Genomic DNA, 19,945 nt, shown 5'->3' with positions numbered 1-19,945 from the left:
TCACACAGCTGCACAACTCCAGGGGGCAGCATTTCCTTCTACATAACAATGGTTTCACACACAATTCATTCAAGTTTTCACCCTGAATAAGAGTTGCTGGTAAGAGAAGTGATTACACATAAGCACATAAACTGCCCCTGTCCCCAAACAAACAAATGGTTCCTTCTATACCCATGATTTTGGTTCAAGGATGCAGAGCTAAACTTGGAAATGAATAGAAGAAAATGTATATAATTTTAAGATGACAGAACAAAGGAAGTTTTATTTGAAGACAAATTCTGTGTCATTCATAAGCATAAGAGAGAGCTGACATAAAGGTGTCAAAAACCTCTAAATAAGGTGTGGGACAGAAGACAGAGGAGTGGGGGGAATCACCTTGGCAGATGGATGTTCCCTGTGTTCCTAATTAACATTCAGCGTGCAGACAGGTATTTCCATCAGTGAGAATTACTGGCATATAAACCAAACTCTGTCTTCTGAATTGGTAAAATGGTCCAAGGTGCAATGCTACGACATCCAGAGGGCAAGGAAAAAACATAGTACTTGTTTTCTTCAAAAGGAGAGCATGTGCATCAGTATATTTTAATGAAATCTTTGCTTACACTTTTCAGTTAAAATGTTTTTTTTTTTCTTTTTCTTTTTCTTAAGCAGGCTTCATGCCCAGCGCGAACTTATGACCCTGAGATTAAGACCTGGGCTGAGATCAAGAGTCAGATGCTTAACTGACTGAGCCACCCAGGTGCCCCTCAGTTAAAATTTTCTAGTTTGGGATGTAATATAGAAAAACAGTGATTACCACATTTTATAATGGATGAGATGATTCTAGTGAACATAATTTTTAGATTATTTTGGGATTCTTCAGGAGGAAAAATGTCCTATAATACACCAGAAGGATTTTCATGGTACAGATAATAGTACCTGTTTTCTTCCCTAAGGTAATTTTCCATGGCTTGAGTCTCCCGTGCCAACTTCTGGGATCTTGTGTAGTCTCTCCAGGCCCGCAGGACTTTCAGTTGAAACTTCCAGTCAGACAGGGTCCCAGCTTTTCCCAGCTTGATCCTATGATCAAGGATCAGCTTGTGCCAGGCAGAGAAATACCGTTTTTGACACTGCAATGGAAACGTGGAAAATCACCACTGATTGGCTCTAGTGTTTGTAATATCTAATACTGAGAGCTGTCACCTCAGGTATCCCCCTCATACTTTTTCTAACAAATCTAGCAACTGTCGTCTTGATGGAAGGAGAACCAAGTATAACTATTCAAGTCATGCAGCTGAGGCTCGTGGCTTAAACTATAGTACTTAATTCTCATTCTCAGGCACCAGTCCTTTGGGAAGCTGGAGTAGCAGTCATATCTAAGACCCCAGTTAAGGGACTTTTTTGAAAAGCTTGAAACACCTGCTTCTAGGAGGATGGCCAACTTGTCTTGGAGCTTAAAATACCAACTGATTCAGACGCCTGGGTGGCTCAGTGGGTTAAACATTTGACTCTTGATTTCAGCTCAGGTCATGATCTCACAGTTCATGGGTTTGAGCCCTACATCGGGCTCTGTGCCGGCAGTGCAGAGCCTGTTTGGGATTTTCTCTCTCCCTCTCTCTCTGTGCCCTCCTCCCCAATAAATAAATAAAATAAACTTAATAAAATAAAGTACCAACCAATTAGTTAATTTCTGTTACTAACACCTGCTGATATCCTACACAAAGGAATATAGAAGATCCCATGAGGATGGAATGGGGGTCTCTGGTGTCTGGAAACAGGATAGCTAAAACAGCTTCAGCTGGGCTACCATGACCATGGGAGAGCTTTGGTGAGCAGGTCTAGAGAGACTAGATGCTCACGATGCTTGTGATCTTCCACTCCATGCATCTGACAACAAGTAAGACAAGTTCCACTGACCCTAAAGATATCCCCAGAGAAGTACTTTACTCTCTGGTTTGAGAAAATCTCTGAGATCTAGTCGTTGCCTTCATCTTCCACCTTCACAGTAAACTTAATGTTCCCACCACATCACATAACTTTCAGCTCTTGGCCTTATATCAACCACACTGCTTAACACCTTCCTATGTTCATACTAATTTCTTGGTCCTCCATTTCTGCCCTCTCTTTATCTGACTACTTCAGGACTCACTTCTCCCTGGAAGTTCTCCTATCACAACTACTTTCTGCAAATCTCAGTGCCCTTCCACTGTGTTCTCAGCAACCTCTGCTTCTTCTATCAAAACTCTCATTACACTGTATTATAATCACCTGTTCACTGGTTTCTACTAGACTGTGAGCCTCCAGAAGGAAGGGAGTGGGTCCCATGAATAGAAATGGAAAATCCGTGTTGGTAGCAATAAAACAAAGTAACTTCATAGAAAGTGACTTTGTGGGAAGTATAGGGAATGCCTAATGACCAGCTTCAAGCACTTGTTAGCTCTACCAGGATCATCTGTACTTACTGCTTCTATCTGTGTAACAATACTTATCTTTCACTATTTCAACATTTAGTAAGCAACCACCACTGCGTTTAAATTTGGGAACTCTGAACAAAGTTAAGATATAATCTCTCCTTTTGAGAGATTATAGGGAGAGAGGATATATAAATTGAAAGATTGATAACATTAGGAAGGAAGCATATGTTGGAATTCTTACAAATAGACCATTTGTCCAGGAATAACAAGAATTCAGTTATATTTCCATTTAGACAAACTACAAAATCTTCCCTATTGTTATTTATCAGGAGAAACCATGGCAAACTTTAAAAAGCCCTTGTTCCCTTTCCATTATGTCAAATGAGGGAATACTGTGCAGACGTTTACCTTAGATGCCATGGAAGGAAGGGAAGGAGGGAGGGAAGGAGGGAGGAAAAGAGGGAAGAAGGGAAAAGAGAGGGAGAGAGGAAGGGACATTTGCTGAATACAGGATATGCCTGCAGTCATAAAAAAGAAAAGACACATAGCTACCAAGTTGAGGGGATATACTTTTTGCATTATTTGCCTATCTAACCCACAAAATAGACCATGGAAAAAAAATATATTGTTAACTTGTGTGTCATTGTCAAAAGAAAATACCAGATTCATTTAAGATATTCCTCCTGAACGATCTGATGAAATATTCTGTGTGTAGCTATCTCTAATTTTAACTCCTGGAATGTTTCTAATGATGAAATAGTATAAACATAATCCACCTGGACAATAATAACACTATTAACAGTGTCCTTCTTGGATTTCTATATTCCTTGTCTACAAAGTTCAAAGCATTGCTGTAAGCACAATATTACATGCACTGTTTTATTAATTTGTAGACCATCATTACCAAATGGAGAGACTGCAGATATTATGATTTACTTTACAAAGCTAAACTTCAAGTAGAGAAGGGTTAATCACTAAATTCACAGAGTGAAAAGCTAGTGGCATACCTAAGGTTAATACTGAAATATTCTGGCATCCTGATGACCCAATCTATATTAGGCAAAAAGTCTTCTTTTTAAAAATGAAGGGCAAATTTTTTGCTGCTTTTATACTGAAAGAGAAAAAACTCAATATATACCTTACTATGGTAGAAGAGCACTGCTGGAACATATGTGAATTTAAAAGGGCAAAATTTGTGTTAATAAATGCTATTGTCATTATATGTCTTTATAATTAAGATTATCGCTTCTCGGCCGTTTGGCTAAGATCAAGTGGAAATAGTTAAGATTAGACTTTAAGGGCAAAATGATCAGTTTTAACGATCTATGATTCAGTTTCACTACATAAAAGTTAGTAACAGCCAAGTGACAGACTCACAGCAACTGCTTTCTTTTCTTTTCTTTTTTTTAATACATTTTATTTTAGAGAGAGAGAGCATGAGAAGGGGAGAGTGGCAGAGGGAGAGACAGAATCTTAAGCAGTCTCCACACTCAGAGCAGAACCCAATGCAGGGCTTGATCCCACAACTCTGGGATCATGACCTGAGTAGAAATCAAGAATTGGAAACTCACCCAGCTGAGCCACCCAGGAGCCCTCATAGCAACTGCTTTCTCGAAATTCACTTGTGATTGGTCTTTCCTGACTACTCAAAAGAGCAATCTCATTAAAGTAAAAAAAATAAATAAATAAAAGTGTGAATCAAAAATAGCCACTTAGTTATTCTTGATTCATGGCAAACATTATTTCGGCAAATAGGATTCCCATAAATGTACTTGGAGGAAAGTATTTGGGAAAGGAAAATACTCTCAGTCCTGTCTTCTCTGGAAGATGCTAGCACTCTGCTTTTATTTAGAAGTGATGAGAAGTGGCATACTTCCATAGTCATGATCTATTTATTCTCTCTATTACCTCTCCCCCCAGCTGAGTCCCTGCTGTTCCCGGGCCTGCTTCTCCTTTCAGTGCCACTACAATAGTGCTCTATCCTTTTGCTCTTTGAAACAAGAACTATTATTGAAAGTCACAACTGTGTTGGAAGAGGAATACATTCTGTTTAATACATATTATTCAATAAATTTGGTTTCAGAATTTAATGGGTGTTTTTCTTTGATGTTTATTTATTTTTGAGAGAGAGAGAGAGACAGACAGAGCATGAGCAGGGGAGGGGCAGAGAGACAGAAGGAGACGCAGAATCCAAAGCAGGCTCCAGGCTCTGAGCTGTCAGCACAGAGCTCAACGCGGGGCTCGAACCCATGAACCGTGAGATCATGACCTGAGCCGAAGTCCGACGCTTAACCGACTGAGCTACCCAGGCGCCCCTCAGAATTTAATGTTTTAACTCATCAGACAACTATTCTGACCTCCCTCCATTTCTTACCTAGTTCCTTTATTTCTGTACCATGTTTTGTTTCTGATAGATTTTCAACTACGGTTATATATTCTTTTTACTAACTTGCACATCTTTTTTTTTTTAAATTTTTTTTTTTCAACGTTTATTTATTTTTGGGACAGAGAGAGACAGAGCATGAACGGGGGAGGGGCAGAGAGAGAGGGAGACACAGAATCGGAAACAGGCTCCAGGCTCTGAGCCATCAGCCCAGAGCCTGACGCGGGGCTTGAACTCACGGACCGCGAGATCGTGACCTGGCTGAAGTCGGACGCTTAACCGACTGCGCCACCCAGGCGCCCCCTAACTTGCACATCTTTTTAACGTAGTTGTGGTGAGAGTTAAGGCTTTGTACAGGTAAGTAAAATACAGAAAATCACTGTGGGAAAGACTGTTCCTAAATACATATCTATAATAATTTATAAAACAAAATACTACACAAAGTGAAATTGAGTAAGTTTTTAAGGGAAATGCTTCTCATCCTCTCAAAATCTTCCATAAGACATCCTCTGATCGTTAAGGACTCCACTCAAGAGGAGAAATGACAGCTCGCCCTGCTAAATTTATTACCTGCACTGGAGTTGCCCTCATTTTGTTGGCAAGAAAAGCTCTTCCCTGACGTGTAATCACACTGCTGTCGTGGGGAATGATTGGCATCAGGTGGAACAGCAATTTGCTATCTAATCTTCGTTGTAATTCTGACCCTGTCACTAGAGACACTTGTTCTGATTAATGAAGTGGGGAACTCATCAAAATTCCTCAGCTATTTCCCTTTTGTCAGAAATCTCCATGATAATTGCATCAAAATTCTCAGTCATGGAAAAATAAACAATGCATTGTAAAGAGGACAAAAATGTCAACAAGTTTACAGTTTATTTCTGAACAGAACTGAACAGAACTAACTGTGGTGCAACTAGTGCTGGGGGGGCGTTGACCAATGTTATTGCTCCGATGTTAGCAATAAAACCACAGGCTCTGTGGGGCCCCAGGTGACCCCTGGCTGCTCCCTGGCCAAGAGGAACAGGCACTCTATAGCTACAACAGGAGGCAATCCTCAACTATTTTCCTTTTGGGGACCAACAGAGCTAGGCTAAAGGCCCCATAGAACCTATGCAATCCTGGGGGGTGGGGAAAGGAAGATCCTTATTCAGGCAAAAATTCATGCCCCTGAGAAGGAGTACCCTGTGACGCACCCTATTCCTGATTTTCATCATTACGCCCCAAAGAAAAGAGAGGAAGTCATTGTGTCCCCTACCCCAACATTAAATACTCCTATAATTAATTACATTAGGGAAAATACATTCAGTTCCCTGCCCACAGCACTGAGACCTGGACAACGCCTGGTTCCACGGAGAAGCCCAAAGGCCTAAACTTGGACAACTACCACTGTGCAAAACCGCTGTGCAAAATGTTAACACTGGTTACAGACAAAAAGCTACTTTTGTTATATCCTGGAAGGTGTGATGCTCTTTTAACTTCGGTACTTAGCTTTTTTCTCCTTCCTTTTTTAAACTTAAAAAAAAAAATCCCACACACAAAAATACCCCTTATTACAGAAATTTAACAAACATACCCAAAAGTAGAAGAATAAACCCCTCATTCAGCTTCAAAAATTATCAGCATTTTGCTAATCTTGTTGCATGTCTCCTCCATTCATTTTGTTTTCCCCTGGGGTATTTAATTTTTTTTTTCAACGTTTATTTATTTTTGGGACAGAGAGAGACAGAGCATGAACGGGGGAGGGGCAGAGAGAGAGGGAGACACAGAATTGGAAACAGGCTCCAGGCTCTGAGCCATCAGCCCAGAGCCTGACGCGGGGCTCGAACTCACGGACCGTGAGATCGTGACCTGGATGAAGTCGGACGCTTAACCGACTGCGCCACCCAGGCGCCCCATCCCCTGGAGTATTTAAAAATAAATTCTATACATCAGACATTACATCACATCACACATATATGTGTCACTGTGTATTTGCCAACATTAGGGCATTTTGTAAATTCTGAATTCTGCTAAGCAATAATGTTGCTTTAATTATCTAATTCTGCTTCTCTTCAGAAATAGTACAATTTCAGAAAGAAGTTGCTTAGTCTTACCATATAGTAAATTCTTTTTTTTTTTTAAGTTTATTTATTTATTTTGAGAGAGAGAGAGAGTGCGAGCAGGGGAGGGGCAGAGAGAGAGAGGGAGAGAGAGAATCCCAAGCAGGTTCCACACCTGTCAGCACAGAGCCAGATGTGGGGCTCATACTCATGAACTACGATCATGACCTGAGCTGAAATCAAGAGTTGGATGCCTAACCGACTGAACCACCTAGGCATCCTCATACAGTAAATTGTTAACCAACAAATATCCCTGGCTGTTTTAAAGAATGATCATGATATAGCCTATAACCTGACTATTCATTAGGATAAGGCTCCTTCCTCAATGTAGCTTAGACCGGTTTTCAGGGCCTCCTGTCTTAGGGAGGGCAGACCCACTGCTTCCCATCACTTCTCTCTTTTCCTCTCTCTTCCTCTTCCAAATTTCTTCCCTCCTACCAATCCCCACTCCCTGTGCATTCTCCCACCTCAGCCACACACCCTCAAACTATGCCGAGAGTACAGCTCATCTCAGAATATATTAGACAAATGCTAGGTTCACCTCCAGGGTAGTCTGACAGTAAGACAATGATGTAATGTCATTTGTTTCTACCAATATGGTTCTCAAGATCCTTATATATATTCACCCAAAATGTCTAGCATTTAGGGGAAATGATAGTCAACTCATAAAATTTTATAGAATGGGCTCCATTTATGCCAAAAGCTCTTATTTTTTCTTAAAGCAGAATTTAATCAGAACTTTTTTCAAAAGACATACAATTACATATACATGAATTGGAACCTCTGGATCAAACAGCTTCATGGCATTTTGAAAAGCAAAACCCCAGCACGATATTTTGGTAACCTGGCTCTCACTGTCCCTTCTGTGAGAATGGGAAACCCTAGTTACTCAGAGGATGAGGGTAAGGAAGAGCAGAACAACAAAATAAACAATCTCCTTACTAATACTGATCAAATTTTACTTGGATATTTTCCAGAGTTAGCTACATGAAGTAAAACATAATAATGTTTCAAACCCCTCCTAAAATGATACCACACATGGTCTTTACCAATAGCTTAGAGCCAATGTCCTTCATGTGTGTGCCTGACATTTCTTTCCCTACAGTTTTATTTGCAAAAAGGCTTTCCTTCATTTCCTTCCCCAAACACAGACAACATTGCTGAGAGGATGGTTGCTATGTTTCAGCTCAGAAATGGCTTTACCTCAGTGGCGTGTAGGCAGTCCCGATGTAACTAAGATCTCTAGGGATGAATCGTGCTATATAAATGAGGTACTTAACTACTGTTTTCATCATCTTGTTAGAAAAATCTAGGCTTCTTTTCCATATATCCCCATGTTCCCTTGGTTTCGTTTGGGGTGGCCTTTTGGAAGGCGCTATGCCATAAGCATAACATTAACAATGATTTCCTGGGGGTCACTATTATCTTACTCTCTAACAGAAAAACCCAACCAAATAAGCAAACCAAAACCCTCCCCCACAGAGTTAAGATTTCAGTTAGTATTAACCCATGTTTCATTGTTCTCTTCAACTTTCCCAAGTCTTGTTTCATAGACTTTCTTATCTTATTAACAAGACATAAAATGTATTTCAAGATAGGGCAAGAATTCAGAAGGCCATTTTCCAAATAGTATGAGTTTCATAGTTAATCCCTTGTTGTTTCTGCTAATTAGCAATGACATGTGGATTGCTGAATCTCCCTAAGAGATTTCACTGCAAGATCAAAGAGAAACTAGGAGAGAAAATGAAGTAGATGGTTTCTATGCAAAAACAGATGTTTTTAATAAAACAAAGAGAGCTGGCAATGAAGTATGTGGGAAAGATGCATGCATAGTGCTGCACCTGAGCTTTTGTTTGGATAAGAGGGCCCACTCAGTTTCTCTCAGAAAGTCTCCTATTAAATAACTTGGCCCAAATGTGATGTTAAGAGATTGTTTAGGGGGGAACAAATAGAATCCAGAGTCAAAGCACAAAGAATTACAAGAATTAAAGGAGACTGAACTAGAACAACTCCTAGAAACAGATTCTTTCCAGTCCTCCTGTAAATACTCTGTATAGCTGGCTGTTGGGTTTGTGCCAGTGAACCATTTTGAGGGTGCTGACAAGTTTCCTGCTATCTAGTCACTCTCTGCAAGCCAGCTAGGCATTTTCCCCCTTTTTATCCTGTGATCATATTTAGGCTGCTGAGTGTTTTAAGTTTCATTTCCCAAGGGCAGCTTTAGGCTCATTTAGAACCAGGGTAGGAATGTGGACTAGGGCCAAGGTAATGAGCTACTCCATGGCATTTACCAGAGGCCTATCCTGTCTCCAGCCAAGTCTATGTAAAAGCCAGAGGAGTCTGGTAGGTGGATTCTCTCCATGTCTCAGTTATACTCATATACACTGGGGAAATCAGAATTACAGGTTCACGGACAATATTACAAATGAACAACATAATCACACTGAAGGGAAGGGAGAGGGGAAGGGGAAGAACAGAACCAACCTAAGTAACAATATTCTGGCTGCATAAGATTGAAAATGAAGATAATGTACAAATACTATACTCTGGTTAGTATATTTGTTTACATAGCAGTATGGGTTGGCAATTCTGAAACTACTTCTATAGTATATTAGAATAAGTAAATAGATTTTTGATAATGGGTGTCAGGTTTCTCACTGTCTGAAAAAGGAATTCTAAATCAGCAAGGGGGAGGGGCTATACTGAAACCCGTGGTGCTGGATTAGAGTTGAAGGTATCATTATGAACTTATGATTATTTTAATAAACATACAGACAGTTATAGAAATAACTGATAAATAAGGAAGAGGGAGAATAGCATGATCCCTGTGTAACTGCACTGGAATTAGAGATACCAGTATGAACTCATACTGAACCAGTATGAACCAGTATGATTTTAGTATGTATACAGATAGGCAGACACAGAAATACAAATAATGTGGGTGCATGCGTGGGTTACTACACACACATGTATTTCCCAGCTCTGTCTGCCAAGCAATGACACCCCAGGAGCACGGAGAGCACCTACTATTCAGATCTTGGTTTCTAAATACTATTCTCCAATAAAGAAACCAGAGTTCCGTGTAGAAGTGGTTCATTCCAGGGCTGGAACAGGGAAAATACAAGATGGGCCTGGAATGTCCTATGGTGCCAGAAAGAAAGGAAGTGCCCCCAAAACAATGGAAATATTTTGAAAGAACAAAGAAATCAACCTGAAAGATTTCCCAATGGCCAAAGTTAGAACAATTTGAGTAACAAAGTAAACAACGATAATAATAGATTATAACCCATAGAATAAAATACCTATCTAGGAGCCCATACTGATAAAAGTAGGTAATTGAATAAATAAATAAATTGGGGAGAAAGGACAGGTTTTCTTTCTAGAAGAATTTCAGTTAATAAATGGAAAAGAAATGAGGGAAATACAAAATCATCATTAGACAAATACATTAATGTTGCAGGCAAGATCTATCTACCTATAGATGCCAAAATTAGTAAGTGAAAGTTTAAGAAGAAACAGAATATTTGCATAGTTTTACAATATTTCTTCTAAGACATTCCAAAGGAAAAATAGTAACTTTATAGTATAGAAACCTAGCATATTAACACTTGTACACCCTGATACGATACTGAGAAGGGCACAGCATCACTTCTTTAAGTAATCTCACCAAAAATGTATAATCTCAATCTAAGCAGGAGAAAATATCAGAAAACCTCAACTGAGAGGCATTCTACAAAATACCTGATCAGTACCCTTAAAAAAATGTCAAGGTCATAAAAGAGAAGGAAAGACTGAGGAGCTGTCACAAAGCTGGAAGAGACAAAGAAGATGTGACAACTAAATGAAACAGAATTATGGATTGAGTCCTCGGTATATATACTCCTAGGTATTCCCTAATGTAGAATTATGGACTGAGTCCTGGAATAGAAAAAAGGACATTAGTGAAAAAACTGGTGACATCCTAATAAGGTCTGTGGTTTATTTAATGTATTTAATGGTGTTGTACCAAGGTTAATTTCCTAGTTTTGATATTTATGCTATGCTTACATAAGATGGTAACATTGGGGAAAGCTGGGTGAAGGGTATTCAGGTACTCTGTGTACTGTTTTTGCAACTTTTTCTGTATGTCTACAATTATTTCAAAATAACTTAAAAACAATAAAGTATAGGATCACTAAGCAGAATCTGTGTGAAGTAGAGATCATTTATTCATACTCTCAAATTTTTAAATTATACTGGCTGATCGTTTTTTAATTTTTTAATTTTAAAGACAGAATATGTGTGCATGTGGGGGATGGGTAAAGGGGGAGAGGGAGAGGGAGAGGGAGAGAGAGGGAGAGGGAGGGGGAGGGGGAGGGAGAGGGAGAGGGAGAGGGAGAGGGAGAGGGAGAGGGAGAGGGAGAGGGAGAGGGAGAGGGAGAGGGAGAGGGAGAGGGAGAGGGAGAGGGAGAGGGAGAGAGAGAGAGATCTTAAGCTGGCTCCAAGCTAAACTCAGGGCTTGATTCCATGACCCTGGGATCATGACCTGAGCCAAGATCAACAGTCCAATGCTCAACTGACTAAGTCACCCAGGAATTCCTGACTGGTCCTTTAAAAAAATTTTTTTTGAATGTTTATTTATGAGAGAGGGAGAGGGACAGAGCGTGAGTGGGGGAGGGGCAGAGAGTGAGGGAGACACAGAATCCAAAGCAGGCTCCAGGCTCTGAGCTGTCAGCACAGAGCCTGATGCGGGACTTGAACTCACAGATCATGACCTGAGCCGAAGTTGGGCACTTAACCGACTGAGCCACCCAGACACCCCATGGCTGGTCCTTTTAAAACTGAGTAATCTGGGGGCACCTGGGTGGCTCAGTCGGTTAAGCATCCATCTTCAGCTCAGGTCATGATCTCATGGCTTGTGAACTTGAGCCCCCCATGGGGCTCTGCGCTGACAGCTCAGAGCTCACCTCAGATCCTCTGTCCTCTCTCAGTCCCTCCCCAGCTCGTTCTCTCTCTCTCTCTCTCAAAATAAATAAATAAACTTAAAAAAAAAAAAAAACCTGAGTAATCTATTTTAGGTAGACCATTAATTTCATAAAACTCTTTACATATGTCTAAAATTTATACCTAGCCACTTCTATCTAAAACATACATTATTTCTTCCTGTACAGTGAACTTCAATAAAATTTAAAACTTAAGCTTACAGAGAACACATGTCTTATTAATCTCTCATTGGTTGGACAATATACCATGGCACGTTTTCCTCACGCATTCTCTAGATGGCCCCCTGAGTACTCATCTCCTTTCCTATTTTCCTTCAGAAATCTGAACTGTTATTTTAGGAGGACACACCAATGCCATCTGTCCTGTGAAAGATGCAGCATCTAAGAGTCCTTGCCAATCTTTCTCAAAACGTTAATCCCAATTCTTAATATTTCCTCCTACTATGTTACCCTCTCTATTCCTAAAGCCAAAACCCTAACCAGAAATCTTGTTGGTTTATATCTCAACAATTATGACTTTTTGCCCATCAGTCCAAAATGCCTCCATCAAATGTGTTTTTTTTTGTTTTTTGAGAGAGAACGAGCATGTGAGTTGGGGAAGTGAGAGGGGAAGAGAGACAGGGAGAGAGAGAATCCCAAACAGGCTGTGCACTGTCAGTGTGGAGCCTGATGTGGCGCTTGAACCCTCGAACCATGAGATCATGACCTGGGCTGAAACCAAGAGTTGGAGCTCAACTGACTGAGCCACTCAGGTGCTCCCCTCTCTCTTTTTTTAAATTGCTTACACTCCTTTACTTTGTTGCTCATATCCTAGTTATCAATATTATATTCAAATTCCTGTTTCTGATTTTCAGGGCTTTTGTAAATCTGTCCTACATTTATTAAACTCCTCAATATCATCCTGACATTCTCTTTTCTCTTGTTAAATCCATGCATTCCTGCATTCATTCCACTACTGTTTGCTGAATTTCAGCAAAGTCTAAAGCCATAGGTGGGTGTTATAAAAGATATAAAATATATCCATGTTTATCTTTCTCATCCAACCTTCTCGTTTTACAAACCTTCCAAGTAATCCCTTTCGCCTGAAATGTTTTTAAAAACTTTTTTTTAACATTTATTTATTTTTGAGAGACAGAGTGTGAGTGGGGAAGGGGCAGAGAGAGAGGGAGACACAGAATCCAAAGCAGGCTCCAGGCTCTGAGCTGTCAGCACACAGCCCGATGCGGGGCTCAAACTCACCAACTGTGAGATAACGACCTGAGCCAAAGTCGAATGCTTAACCGACTGAGCCACGCAGGTGCTCCACACCTGACATGTTTTAAGCCTCAAATGCATACTATTGTGAATCCCACTTCACTGAAACAAATTTATGCTCAAATGGCCTGGAAAAGATGCTCATTTGTCAATAAAAAATTGACCAGTTAATTTTACAAAAAGTGAAAGTAAAAGAGAGGGAGAAAAGAGTAAAAGAAAATGCAGACCATGAAAAGGAAAAGTGTATCTTGCTTTAAGATCATAGCTACCAGAAAGCAAGTGACTTTCTGAGTAATTCTTCTGACTAATCCAGAAGACCGTAGAAGCCGAGCTTTCGAAACCTATCAGAGACCTCACTGGTGGTTCCATGTTACTCTGAAACGGGTAATAATTTAGGAAGCCATCCCAAATTCACACCTGACTTCCCAGGATCACACAGAGTACATATAAGAATAGTCCTGGGACCAGGGAATGGAGCACTGCCCCAGGCCCTAAGCCCGCTGGGCAGCATAGTGGTGTGGGCAATTCTGGTATTTGCAGTGAGGCCTCAGTTTGGCTTAGTGTGACACTGTTGTATCTCTGACAGAGAGCCCTCTGTCATTTATGCTGAATAAAGGTATGTTACAATTCCTACCTGATGATTTTCCTTGAAAGTCTGGATTAGTAACTCTTTCAGTTTCTTCTTTCTTTCTTTCGCCATTTTTTCTTCATGCAGAATATGATCACTTTGAAAGATGCTTTCTTCTTTATTGTTTTGAGAATTTTCTTCCTGCTTTTTCTTCTCTCTGTTAATAACAATTTTAAAAATACATGTAGGAACAAGAGACTTAAAAATGGGCAATTACACCCTACCATAGTGGAACGAACACTGAATTTTCCATCAGAAGACAGATTTTTAGATCTGGTTCTAAAAGTCCATAGTAGGATGATTTTTCTTTTTTTTTTTTTTTTTTTTTTGTGAGCCTTAGTTTACTCCTTTATAAAATATACACTAAATGAAATAAAACTGTTATACTCTGAAAAACAGAAGGCCCTATAGATATTTTGGTAAAGTTTTCAAAAAATTTATTTATTTATTTAAATAATCTCTTACACCCAATGTGGGATTCAAACTCACCCTGAGATCAAGAGTCACATATTCTCTGGGCTGAGCCAGCCAAGTGCCCCTTTGGCTAAGTATTTTTACTGAGTTTACCACTGAGCGATACTTTGATCAAAATTTGAGAGTTAACAACTCCTAGGTGTTTTCTACTGTAGACATAAGTTCTCTTTCTTCTGAGGGAGAGACAAAAAAGGACCTTAGGTAAGAAAGGGATGAGAATTTTACTCCAAGGCTTTTACAAGGCTTCTAGGGGAAAAAATAATAAAAGAATCAGGTATTCTTGAGTAAAGAGGGAAGGGACTTTATATTAATTCTAAAACAGCTGAAAAGAGAAAAAATAGAATAACAATTAATAAAAGGCCTTCAACAAGTGACAGGAATCTCTCAGTAAATGTGTTGCTCATGTCTCTGGTCATCCCCTGTCTCACCCATCTATTCTTTCTCACCCAGGTCATCTCTCTCACACCTGCCAATTCAAGCAAGCTCACAGCCACTGCTTTCTTACTGGCATGTACTAAAGCACGTGTACATGTATGTGTGTAAGATGATGTCATATACACAGCACCTAGTCAGGACTCAGGATTTATGTGCTTTGGCCCACAAACCAGCTGTGAAAACTCAGGTCTTTCTGAATTTCACTTCACAGTTGTGGAAACTCAAACTGAGAGAGGGATGCCAGAATACTCTATAAACATGCTCTCATTAATTCTCCTATACATACAGGGGATGCACAATGTTGTATCTTATGACTTGTGCTGTTGACCATCACTTGGTTAAAGGGGCCTCTCCAGTGTAAAGTTGCCATTTTTCCCTTTGTAATTAAAGATTTCTTAGAGGAGATACTTTGAAAATATGTAGGGAAGCAGATTTAGGATAGCTTACAAAAAAATTAAAAAGGTCGTTCAATAATAAAATTTTACTGACTCTCTCCAGGTGCCATAATAATGTTATATTAGACACTTGTAGGCAGATCATAGTGGCCATTTAAAGAAATACAGTTCTAATACGATGGATCTGATTTTCTAAAATAACATTACAATATGTTATGAACATAATAGCTGCTCATTGTGAAACACCAGAGCTATAAAAGCCATCCATATTTCCACCCAGAAAACACACACTGACAATATGTCAGTGATATCTGATTGTACCACCAGTTTTATCAATTTTTCTAATATTTATTAATGTTGATCATACATAATATTATATTAATAATCTTTGTGCACAAATCTTTGCCTGGATTTCTGATCATTTTCTTAGGAGAGTTTTCCTAAGATTGGAACTCCCAGGTCAAGTGATAACACCATTTTTACGGCTCTTGTTGTTTATTGCCAAATTACTTTCTAGAACGTTTAAAATCAGTTCATCTGCTAGCAGTAGAGCATATTATCTGAATCGCTGGACTCATGGACAAGATTTTAACTTTTAAAAGAAATGAGTGGTCAGTGAACATTTGATGAGTGCCCACTCTGAACAGAGCATCCTGTTACAATCAAATGTTACCTGTTTTCATAATTTATTTTAGGTCTGCCTAGATTTTTCAGGGTTTAAGAGCAATCTGAAAAGTAAGGTTGCCCTTAGCGAGAAACTCCCTAAAACACTGTTGATTGCTTTCTGAAAGGAATGGCGTCTGGAGGAAGCCTGAGGCTGGCACTTGGAAGAGTGAAGCCCACATCCACTGCCGAGCTGTTTTAAATTGGGTAGAATGAGAGCAATCAAGAACACAGGGGGAAAAGCTGTGTAGGCTGGTGGGGTGGAAGGGATTATCTAATCGGTCTTTCTAGCCTTTGAGTTTTGAGTATTCAGTCACTTGAGGCATGTTGCTCCAAGGTTTTTCCAATTTATGCATCAGTGCTGTTTCTCAGAATAAATACATTAGTTATTTATTTCATTTAGGAAGCTCATTTTCTGCATAAGGATACATAATAGTACTACATCCGGTGAAGACTATTTTGATTTTCCTCTTATGTCAGATATTTCCGTTCTTGATCAGTGGCTGGAAGGCAATGAGGATTCTGTAGGATTATCAGAAGGTAAGACACACAATTCACACAGGCTGAGGCACAGTGAGCAAATATACAGGTAACGAAAGAAATACAAACTAATACAAACTACCTATTAAAATTGCAAAAATACTGAAAGTGATAGTACTCCCCAATGCTGAGAAGAGTGTGCTACTCTGGCCCACTGCCAGCAATAGTGTAAATAAGTACAACGCATTTCGAAAGCAATTTGGCAATGTTTCAAGAGTCATTAAAAGGCCTGTACCATTTAACTCAGTAATTACATGCCTAAGAATATAAAAAGCTCTATGCTTAAGGAAGCTCACTGCATTATTACATGGTGACAAACCTGAGTTGAAATGCTTATCAGGTTGGGCGGGGAGGTCATTACATAAACTATGGTCTAGGAACTCAGTGGGGTAATACACAGACCTCAGGACTCTGGGCAATATGTTAATTATGACAAGCAAAATAACAAATTAAATGTACTTTAAGTATGTAAAGGGATTAAGACCCAGAGGAAACAGAAAAATGTTAAAGAATTTGTTAAGATACTGGAATGGTGGGTGATTTCTCTTTTGTGTTTTGCTATTACAATGTCCATTTTTTTTAGCGTACTTCCAAAATGACTGCTTAAACAAAAAAACTCCACACTGCTCACCACGACCAGCTTACATTTTCCATGCTTCTTCCACAGTGCGTCTCCTCTCAATTATCTCCCTCCGCAGCTTTACCATCTCCCTTTGAATCTCCTCCTCCTCTTTCTTGGCCTCCAGAGCCTTCTTTCTCTTCTCTTCTTGCACCAAATACTGAGCCTCTAACAACGCTGATTTTTTCAGGGTCTTTTCAATTCTCTGGCGCTCTAGTTCTTTCTCACGTCTTAGGCGATTTTCTTTTACCTTAAAGAGAATACAACAAGGGTGAAATGCAGCCTTTCAAGTAGAAAAGGATATGCAAAAGCTTAGAATACATTTTCAAGTTCACAATATGCCCAGTTTGAAACATTCTGGCCCAGAAGCCCACTGTTTATCAGAAAAATAGGAAGAATTCATGTTTACTGGGTACAAACCAATTCAAAAGTCTAGATGAAGTCAGGTAGTAGGACTCCCAAAGAGTCTGGGAATGATTTGCATCACGGAAAAGTTGAAAATCTAATGGGTCAGATGCCACATTCTGGATGCTTACTCAGTAATAATTTCTGACCCCTAAAGTTTTCCAAGATATGCACTACTGCTGTTCATTTGGGCCCGGTCTGCAGGTTGATTATAATTTAAGAAAGAATATGGATATTTGGGGGAGGCTACATTGTGAAGGATAGAACAGTGATAAACTGCTTTAAGAACACCACACACTTTATTCATTAAAAAAAAATTTTGTTTTTATTTGAGAGAGTGAACGAGAGCGAGTAGGGGAGAAGGGTAGAAGGAGGGAGAGAGAGAATCTTAAGCAGCTCCAGTCTCAGCATGGAGTCATACGCAGGGCTCAATCCATGACCCGAGCCCAAATCAAGAGCTGGATGCTCAACCAACTGAACCACCCAGGCGCCCCCTACCCTTTATTCATTTTTATCATTATTTAAATATATCAATGATTCTGGCTCTTATTTGGAAATCAAAACCATGAATTTCACAGGTATTTCTGAATAAGCAGTCAATTTTTCAAGCAGACTGATTCTGTAGAGGCTTGGCTAACTGTAAGTACGGGAGTGCTCCTTTCCCTCCTAGGTCACTTACCTTTACCCTCACCTTACTCTCCACTTATGAGAAGACTTCCAGATATTGGCAATCTCTTATTAAACCTTCTCTCCTCCCTTTTTTCACAAACCCAAAAGGATCATACTTCTACCTATTTTTCTAATATATCCAGTGCTGATTAGGCACATCTTAATAATTTAAAACAATCAGAAATTCAGAGTTATAAAAAGGTAGCATAAAATGTATATGCAATTATTTTAGTTCAGTCTTAGTTCTGGACATGTGGAAAAGACTTGGTCATTCTGATTTCCTAAAGTTCCCCTACAGAGAGTGGAGATGCATCTTTTTCCTATAACCCACTATGTATTCCCTTTGAAGAAAAGAAAGTTCCCATATGCCTTTCTAATTCAAAACAGCTGAACTAGATTTAATTCAGATCTGTCCTCCCTTTCAAATTATAATCACAAAATGAGTGAATTTTTCAGTTGTCTGGAAAAGAATTATCATTATAACACTCACTAGAATATTCATGATATTAATATATTGATGTCACAGTTCAAAAACCAAATTCAAGCAAAACCAATCTACATATTTATAATAGAAAATATCACATACAAACTAATATAAAGTTTAGTTCACCACTCCATTGTTCAAAATCAATTGTTCTCTTTTTTGGTTTTCTTAAATTGTTTCCTGTTCTCAGTTTATGAGCATTATTTTTCTTCTGAAGTTCTTATATTTTATTTTTATTCTTTCTAACCAAACCACAGATGGCACCCTTTTTCATAATAAAGCCTAAGTCTTTATTTAAGCTTATTAAATGTGCTACACAAAGATTGCTTCCTGTTACCCATTTTAATTTTGTTTTTCCCTCCCACCTGCTTATGTCTCATCTCCATGGTAAGGCGAGGATCCTTCTGCTGCTGCTTGTCTTGGTTTCCATTCATTCCAAGATCTTCCAACATTCCAGAATTCACCACTTCTTTATGGAGCAGATGGTCTATAAATTTTTGAACAGTGGTACTTTCCTCTTCTTCCTCCAAATAGCCACATAACTCTGGGGGAGACAGAGCAAGAACAAAAAAAGGGAAAAAAAATTTAGTACAATTTCCATATTTAAATAAATAACCTTGGTATAATAAAAATATAAAGCTGTGGGTGTTTAATAAACAGTAACTGATAATGCCAATTGGGTGAGTACAGCCCTCACCAATTAACTACCTTCAGCTGAGAGGAAAAATGACGAATCTTCCCTCCCCAAGTCACTAAAGATTCCTTCATTGCCAAACGTAAAAGATACTATTTCAGTCTAAACATCCTTGAAGACTATTGCTTCTTTTTTACATTTTTTTTATTTTAAGTAAGCTCCACGTCCAACATGGGGCTCAAACTCCCGACCTTGAGGTTAAGAGTGATGTGCTCCACCAACTGTGCCAGCCAACTGCCCCGTCCGTTGCTTTTTTTTTTTTAAATGGTTGTATTGAGGTATAATTGACATACAATAAACTGTAAATATTTAAAGCCTACCATAAGTTTTGACATATACATCTACCAGTAAAACCATCACTAAAACCAAGATAAGGAACATGTCTGTCAGCTCCAAAAGGATCCTCATGCTGATTTGCAAGCTCTTCCTCCCACTCCTCCCCACGTTCTCTGTCTTATCCCAGGCAGCCACAGACCTGCTTTCTCACACTATAAATTTACATTTTCTGGAATTTTGTATTAATTAAATCATACACTCTGTACTTTTTTCGTCAGCCTTCTTTTACTCAGCATAATTATTTTTGAGATTCATGTTATATCAATAGTTTATCACTTTTTATTGCTGATTAGTATTCCACTGTATGGGTATACCATGATTTGTTCATTTATTCAGGGATAGACATTTGGGTTGTTTCCAGATCTTGGCTATTACAAATAAAGTTGTTATAAACATGTGTGTACAAGTTTTTGTATGAACATATGCTTTCTTTTCTCTTGGGAAAATGCCTAGGAGTGGAATGGCTTGATCGTATAAGTATCTGTTTAACTTTTT

The 19,945-nt window shown here is 39.1% G+C and overlaps 1 protein-coding gene across 5 annotated transcripts in view; it reads right to left on the bottom strand.

The window, feature by feature from the left end:
• The window catches only part of CCDC191 (coiled-coil domain containing 191), an 89,975-nt gene that overhangs the window by 54,146 nt on the left and 15,884 nt on the right, over positions 1-19,945 (bottom strand). For all 5 annotated transcript variants that reach the window (XM_086675383.1, XM_086675381.1, XM_086675379.1 and 2 more), the window contains 4 exons: positions 18,786-18,964; positions 16,889-17,112; positions 13,743-13,893; positions 919-1,109 (listed from right to left, as the gene is read on the bottom strand). In XM_086675383.1, the coding sequence (XP_086531509.1) occupies positions 919-1,109; positions 13,743-13,893; positions 16,889-17,112; positions 18,786-18,964 (745 nt within the window). The remainder of the gene's footprint in view (positions 1-918; positions 1,110-13,742; positions 13,894-16,888; positions 17,113-18,785; positions 18,965-19,945) is intronic.

Source organism: Puma concolor, chromosome C2, assembly GCF_028749965.1.
Source record: "Puma concolor isolate L17-30 chromosome C2, mPumCon1.1.hap2, whole genome shotgun sequence".
NCBI lineage: Eukaryota > Metazoa > Chordata > Mammalia > Carnivora > Felidae > Puma > Puma concolor.
The sequence above is the reverse complement of the archived record's forward strand: the minus strand, read 5'-3'. Positions and strand labels throughout refer to the sequence as shown.